General features: G+C 40.9%; 2 protein-coding genes across 3 annotated transcripts; one reads left to right on the top strand and one right to left on the bottom strand.

Annotated features, from left to right (window-relative positions):
* The first annotated feature begins 2,729 nt into the window (after positions 1-2,729).
* On the top strand, positions 2,730-4,239 carry LOC118741383 (protein ALP1-like). Of its 2 annotated transcripts, XM_036473335.1 has the most exons (3): positions 2,730-3,136; positions 3,192-3,575; positions 3,637-4,239. In XM_036473335.1, the coding sequence occupies exons 1-3, from the start codon at positions 2,909-2,911 to the stop codon at positions 4,168-4,170; spliced, it is 1,146 nt and encodes a 381-aa protein (XP_036329228.1). In that variant the 5' UTR covers positions 2,730-2,908; the 3' UTR covers positions 4,171-4,239. The 2 variants fall into 2 exon arrangements, with proteins under 2 accessions (XP_036329228.1, XP_036329229.1); XM_036473336.1 differs by having other exon boundaries at positions 2,730-3,575.
* A 27-nt stretch (positions 4,240-4,266) lies between these two features.
* On the bottom strand, positions 4,267-5,107 carry LOC118741382. Its single transcript, XM_036473334.1, has one exon. It carries the CDS (start codon positions 4,953-4,955, stop codon positions 4,413-4,415), a length of 543 nt encoding a protein of 180 aa, XP_036329227.1. The 5' UTR covers positions 4,956-5,107; the 3' UTR covers positions 4,267-4,412.
* Positions 5,108-7,615: the final 2,508 nt, after the last annotated feature.

Raw genomic sequence — 7,615 nt, 5'->3', positions numbered from 1 at the left:
TGTGCGTACGGTTCAAATCGCAGCTCACAACGTCCGGATATTTATATCCACGTATGCTCTGGGTAGCAACCAAACACCCGTTTGGGAGCGAGCTAAAGTGAGAAGGCGTAAAACTTCGCGTGCGCTGGGTTTGGGTCCCGCCACGTTAAAACCCCGCCCAATGAAAAGAAACAAACAGCCTCGGATGAGACCCCCTTTTTCTGATGACGACCACGGCAAACGTATAAAGGACTATGATTTAAGGGTATGCACCTGGAATATCCGGACCCTTAATGGGGAAGGTGCCTCTGCCCGGCTGGTTGATGTCCTCGGGAAGACAAAGGCTGACATCACCGCCATCCAAGAAATGCGATGGACGGGGCAAGGTAAAGTAAGCGTGAAGCCTTGCGACGTCTACTACAGTTGCCACGTAAAGGAGCGCAAATTCGGTTTTGGATTCGTGGTAGGAGAGAGACTCCGTCGCCGAGTATTGGCGTTCACCCCGGTGGACGAACGTCTAGCCACAATCCGCATCAAAGCTAGATTCTTCAACATCTTGCTCATCTGCGCCCATGCCCCGACGGAAGAGAAGGATGAGACGTCCAAGGATCTCTTCTATGAGCGCTTGGAACGTACATATGAGCGCTGCCCCCGACACGATGTCAAAATCGTGCTTGGCGATTTTAATGCCAAGGTGGGCAAGGAAGGGATCTTTGGCGCCACTGTCGGAAAGTTCAGCCTCCACGACGAAACGTCCGATAACGGACTGAGGCTGATCGACTTCGCCGGGGCCCGAAATATGGTAATATGTAGTACAAGGTTCCAGCATAAGAACAGCCACCAAGCTACATGGCTGTCTCCAGATCGAAAAACGAGAAACCAAATCGATCATGTTGTGATAGACGGAAGGCATGCTTCAAGCGTTTTGGACGTACGTACACTCCGAGGACCAAACATCGACTCGGACCAAGCTACGCACCCGCCTCTGTGCAGCAAAAAATGTGCGCCCAACAATGCAAGGAAAGCTTAACGACGAAAAGCTGCAATCACAACAGACGGCCAATTTATTCCCGACTCGACTCACACACCTGCTCTCTGAGAGCACTCTTCAACAATCCGACGTACGCGAGCAGTGGAACCACATTTCCCGATCATTAAGTACCGCCGCCGAAGAAGTAGTTGGATTTCAGCGAGCCCGAAAGAACAACTGGTACGATGAGGAATGTCAAGAAGCCGCAGAGAAAAAAGATGCCGCCTATAGGGCCACGCTGCGATCGGGCGCAACGCGAGCCATGTGGGACCGTTATAGGGAACTGAAGAAAGAAGCGAGACGTATTTGCCGTAATAAGAAGAGAGAGGCCGAAATACGTGAGTGCGAAGAGCTTGAGATGCTGGCCGGCAGGAAGAACGCCCGAAAATTCTACCAGAGGGTTAGGCGACTTACGGAAGGTTTCAAGACCGGGGCGAACTCCTGTAAGAACAACAATAGCGACCTAGTGACCGATGTCCAGAATATACTTAAATTGTGGAGGGAACACTTTTATAACCTACTGAATGGTAGCAGCGCTGAAAGTAGTGAGGAAGACGAACCCGAGTCCCCAGTCGATGATGATGGAATAGCTGTCCCACCGCCTGACTATGACGAGGTACGTATAGCGATTACGCGGCTGAAAAACAACAAAGCTGCTGGAGCTGACGGCCTGCCAGCCGAGCTATTCAAGTGCGGCGGCGAGGAGCTAATTAGGTGCATGCATCAGCTCGTATGCAGAATATGGTTAGATGAACGCATGCCCGACGACTGGAATTTAAGTGTGCTCTGCCCAATCCACAAGAAAGGCGACCCCGCCATACGCGCCAACTACCGCGGAATTAGCTTTCTAAGCATAGGTTACAAGGTCTTATCGAGCGTATTGTGCGAAAGACTGAAGCCCACCGTCAACGAGCTGATTGGACCTTATCAGTGTGGCTTTAGGCCTGGAAAATCCACCATAGATCAGGTATTCACAATACGCCAAATCTTGGAAAAGACCCGCGAGAATAGGATCGACACACACCATCTATTTGTCGATTTCAAAGCCGCTTTCGACAGCACGAAGAGAATTTGGTATCCCCGCGAAACTAATACGGCTGTGTAAAATGACGTTGAGCAATACCACCAGCTCCGTCAGAATAGGGAAGGACCTCTCCGAGCCGTTTGATACCAAACGAGGTTTCAGACAAGGGGACTCCCTTTCGTGTGATTTCTTTAATCTTATGATGGAGAAGGTAATAAGAGCCGCAGAACTGAACCGCTCAGGCACAATACTTTATAAGAGCGTACAATTGCTGGCGTATGCCGACGACATAGATATTATCGGTAAAAACAAGGGCTACGTCTGTTCTGCCTTGTCGGGATTGGATAGAGAAGCAAAGCGAATGGGTCTGGTGGTGAACGAGGACAAAACGAAGTATCTCCTGTCATCACACAAACAGTCAGAGCATACGCGTCTTGGCACCCACGTCACTGTTGACAGTTACAAGTTTGAAAAAGTAGACGACTTCGTTTATTTGGGAACCAGCATTAACACCAATAATAATGTCAGCCTTGAAATCCAACGGAATCACTCTTGCCAACAAGTGCTACTATGGGCTGAGTAGGCAATTGAGAAGTAAAGTCCTCTCTCGTCGTACAAAGATCACACTCTATAAGTCACTCATCATGCCTGTGCTGGTGTATGGCGCGGAAGCATGGACAATGAAAGCATCTGATGAGGCGGCTCTTGGAGTTTTCGAGAGAAAGAGGGCTTGTTCGAGGCACGTAATAAAAGCGGCAATACTGCTGCTCTGATTGTCGTTTGCAACCCTGGTGCAACTGCTCAGCTGATACTTTTCTGATGTTCAGCGCTTGTTTTGCATAGATTGACAAAAATTAATACGCAAATTAAAAATAATGGAGTTTTCTATAAATATTTTGCTGGATAATTTCGAAACGGACGGTAATTTTCTTATGATAATGGCAAAAAAAAGAATGAAGCGCATAAAGAAAAGAAATTGGATGAGACAGGAATTGTGTCGGAGGAGAAATGTGACGAAAACGGTTCACTTTTTTAAAACGATTAAATTGTATCCAAATGACATTTATTTTACACATTTTCGGATGTCCCGTGAAACATTTAGTGTAAGTTGTGTGACTTTGATTTTGAAATAAAAAATTGTAATAGGTATATTTATAGAAATTGAAGACTGAACTCGAACCATTTTTTTCAAATGTTCCCGGTGAGTACTCATTGGAGCAGAGCTTGCACATAACATTATGGAAACTGGGCAATAGTAGGGTCACCTATCGTGAACTTTCTGACAGATTTGGTATTGGAAAAGGAACAGCCCACAAAGTCTTTTTTAAAACCGTTGAAGCTATATGTAAGCTTAAAAACGAGATTTCTTGGCCATCTGCTTCTCAGCAGACCAAGATCATCGAAGATTTCCAAGAAAGCCGGGTGAACTCCTTTCCATTTGTAGTAGGGTGCCTGGATGGAACCCATTTCCACATAAACACCCCGAGGACAGATGCCATAAGCTATTATGATCGAAAAGGAAGCTATTCAATAATTATGCAGGTATGCGTTTCCAAAATATTTCTTAAAAAAAAAATTATATAAGTTGGTATCATATTTCTAGGCCATATGCGACAGCGCCTTTCGTTTTTTGGATGTTTTTATCGGCTTTCCGGGCAGCTGCCACGACGCTAACGTGTGGAAAAATAGCCCACTTTACAAAGGAATAGCTTCTGGACAGATTCATCTAGCTAAAGATGCTGTAATTTTAGCAGACTCAGCATATCCCCTTTCCAAATACATAATGGTTCCATACAGAGATAATGGACATTTGTCAAGAGAAGAGAAGCAGTTTAATTACTATTTAAGTTCTACTCACGTTTTTATTGAGCAAGCCTTTGGAATTTTAAGGCAGAAGTTTAAGATTTTAAATCACATAGATGTGAAATCTCAAAAAGATATTTCAAAAGTCGTGTTAGCTTGTTCAATTTTACATAATTTTATAATACGAAATAGTACAACAAATTTCGAAGTTGAGAATACGTTTGTAAATTTAGAAGATGGAAATAATCCAGAAATCGAATTACCGGAAAACATCAATGACACTAATGAAGGCGTTGAAAAAAGAAATAATTTAAAGATGTTATTTGTTTCATAATGGTTTTTATTTACATATGTACATGCACACATTTTCCTTTTGTTACATTGAACTCATTTTTATTTTTAATGTCTACATTTGTATGCATATACATATTTGCACTACATAAATTATTAAATAAAATCATATTCATTTCAGATAAACTTTTTTTAAACAAAATTAATTTCTCCGTTTATGTTATTAAATAAAGTCACATTCAATTCAGATAAATTAAAAAAAAAAATAAAGTTTTGTTATATGACTCAGTTCCGCGTCCTCATCTCTAACACTTTTCTCAACTCCTCCATGGCTTTAATTTTCTCCTTTTCAATTTCCAATTTTTCTTTTTCCAACTTCAATACTTCCTCATGGCGCTTTTGTTCATTGGCAGCTTCTTCCTTGAAGAATACAAGTGTTTCATTTGCTGAAGGCTTACTGCGTTTTCTTGGCGTGCTTGCAACACTCGTTTCAAAGTCTCTTCCATCCGAATCACTCTCATTTTCATTAACATTTATTTCACTCAATCCTGGAAGAGAGGACTGCAGATTTTGCTCTGGTGGTTGAATGGAGTGTCGCCTGCCATACACATTATCGAAGTCATCATAAAAATCCCATGTTGTGGCATCCCTCCCAGTTGAGTTGTTCCGCTTTTTGATCCTTTTATATGACGCCAGCAAGTTCAAAAACTTTCTTTGGATCACTTCTTTCGACTGCGTGATTTCAGGGTTCACCTCTTTCATTTTCACCAGGACTTTGCCCCAGAGGACCGATTTTTTCTTTTTTCCTGCAACGAATTCCGGCTCCATATCTAGCCGACACCGTATTAGCAATTTATTTAAAGTGCTGCTCAGGTTTTCACTGAAATATACAATAAACACAAATATTGTTAGATAATGTATATGTATATGATAAATTAAAAATAATACATTTTAATATAAACTATTTTGCTCACCTTTCGTCTTCCATAGCAATCGTGCAAACAAAAAATTTGTGATGCCGATTTACTTACAGTTAGAACGCGATGCTTTTGCCAATGTTGCCACAATTTCACATCGAACGTGATACTTTAAGAAATCGTGCAACACAGCTGTTGTGATTGCAACTCGAACAAGCCCAGATTCTGCGAAAGATTTACGGACCTTTACGCGTTGGTGATGGCGAATATCGCAGACGATTTAACGATGAGCTGTATGAGCTTTACAACGATATAGACATAGTGCAGCGAATTAAAATTCAGCGGCTCCGCTGGCTTGGCCATGTCGTTCGGATGGACAGAAACGCTCCTGCTCTGAAAATATTCAACGCGGGCCTCGATGCTGGTAACAGAGGAAGAGGAAGGCCTCCTCTGCGTTGGAAAGACCAGGTGGAGAAGGACTTGGCTTCACTTGGCATTTTCAATTGGCGTCAGTTAGCACAGAAGAGAAATGACTGGCGTGCTGTTTTGGACTCGGCCAAAATCGCTTAGGCGGTTACAGCGCCAATTAAGAAGAAGAAGGGTTAGTTGAGCACAACCCATAGGTTGCCACACAAAAAGTCGTTGACTCATTAACTTAACTTTGCATTGGTTATTATTTCATTTACTTTTAAATGTGCAAATTCAAGGATGTGAAAAAGAATCGCGGACCGGTAACAGAATTTGATGTGCTTACGTCTTATCCCATCCTTGAATCCTTTTTCATCAAATTCCTTGTTCTGTTCACAAAATAGCATTACCATTTGATGGAATTAAAAATGAATGAAAAATACGAGTCGAGAGAAAGTGCTAACTTGGGCGCTGTGAATTTGTGTGTGCCGGCATGACAAACCAGTTGCAATAGAAAAATTTAGGTGAATGTAAAAAACAAATGAATTTAATAATATTAATTTTTGCAATGGAATGAATGCATGTATAAATGATGGTCTGAATAAGCGAAAAATCTACATTCAGAAAAGTGTATGTATACATACATTCCACAGGATACTCACATATATGTATGTACGTATGTATATGTGTCTACGTCTAAGTCACACCACTAAAAGTGGATGTGTTCTTTTACTACAAGTCTCAGCGACCGAGAAGTGAAAACGGGTGAGGGGTTGGTTTTGCATAATGGCCATGCATAAAATATTACCTATTTGCCTTGTAAATTTTATTTTATTTATATCGACACACTTTCTTGTGCCATTTCTTCTGTTTTTTGGTAGAACGCAGCTAGCGAACAGCTAGCCCACCGGCTACGCGTATCAATGACGTTAAGTATCGAATTACAAATAACGGAACATACGAGGAGGAAGGGCAAAAAAATGGCAATATAAATGCTCAGCACCCCTCCTCTATGCGTAAAGAGCCGTGAAAAGACACAACTTTGCTACTCTTCCCCTTGCATTACTTTTACTTTTTTTAAACAATATTTGCTGTTATATTGAACACATAAATCAACATTTCAAAATTTGCGATAAGCGGGGCGAAGGGAGTGGTTTCATCTAACCAACCGAAAGCTACATATGTAAATACATTCGTGGCTGTATACACAACAGGCGGTCGTAAAACATCATCAGCAGGATGAGGATGCATGTCTGAGATCGAGAATCTCGGTGCGATATCTGAGTATATGTATGTATGTAGGTGTGTGCACTATATGCATTTTACGGCGTTTTTTTTTTTTCAATTTTAAAAAATCGTTTAAGTCTGAGGTATTGATACCCGATGAAAGAGGGATGAAAAAGCTAAAGAGTCGTATTATTTTATTTTATAGATTCTGTTCAAAGTGATTTTTTAACAGTTTAAACAAATGCGTAAATGAAGGGTCATAAAAGTGCGTTCTAAGTGAAAGGCAATTTTAGAGACTTTAGGATGGAGTGGAGAACTAAGCAAATGATTTTTTGATGGATTCAAATGGGAAAAGTGAGCAAGCTATGTCTTTAATGAGGTAATCGGGCGTTGTGGCGTGTTTGCTCCATGCGGAAAGAGAGAAAACTTTATAGTAGTTTATATAGTGCTTATCATAACTACACGACACTCACATATTGACAACATTTGACTATTTTTTTTTTATTTCGTATTTTTTTATAAAACTATAGCTTATTCTTTAACAAACGTAACGTATCAATCCATGATGCAATAATAGAAAGGTTTTGTAATAAAACAGTATTCTCGCTTCCACACATAAAATCGGCTCCTTTACTTGGGCAGAATGTTGCTTACTCTACAGTTTCTAGTGATATTAGTAGTAAAACCAAAAATTCTTCATACTAAATATTCGTGAGCATCACCTTCGTTTGCGTAATTTTCTAGAACAAGTGTAGAATAGCGACCGTTTAGCTATGAAATAACTAAAATTCCGATTGATTGAACTTTTTACGCTGATTTCAACGATACCAAATTTATTTGGCGCAGGTAAAAAATAAAGAAGATATAAGAGGTTTATTTGCTTTATTTATTTGTATTTTTTATTATCACTAAATTGTTGAAACCCAAAAGTAGATT

Source organism: Rhagoletis pomonella, unplaced genomic scaffold (genome assembly GCF_013731165.1).
Source record: "Rhagoletis pomonella isolate Grant_MI unplaced genomic scaffold, Rhpom_1.0 Rhpom_scaffold_00006, whole genome shotgun sequence".
Classification (NCBI taxonomy): domain Eukaryota; kingdom Metazoa; phylum Arthropoda; class Insecta; order Diptera; family Tephritidae; genus Rhagoletis; species Rhagoletis pomonella.
Note: the sequence above shows the minus strand (reverse complement) of the source record. Positions and strands in the feature narration are given on the sequence as shown.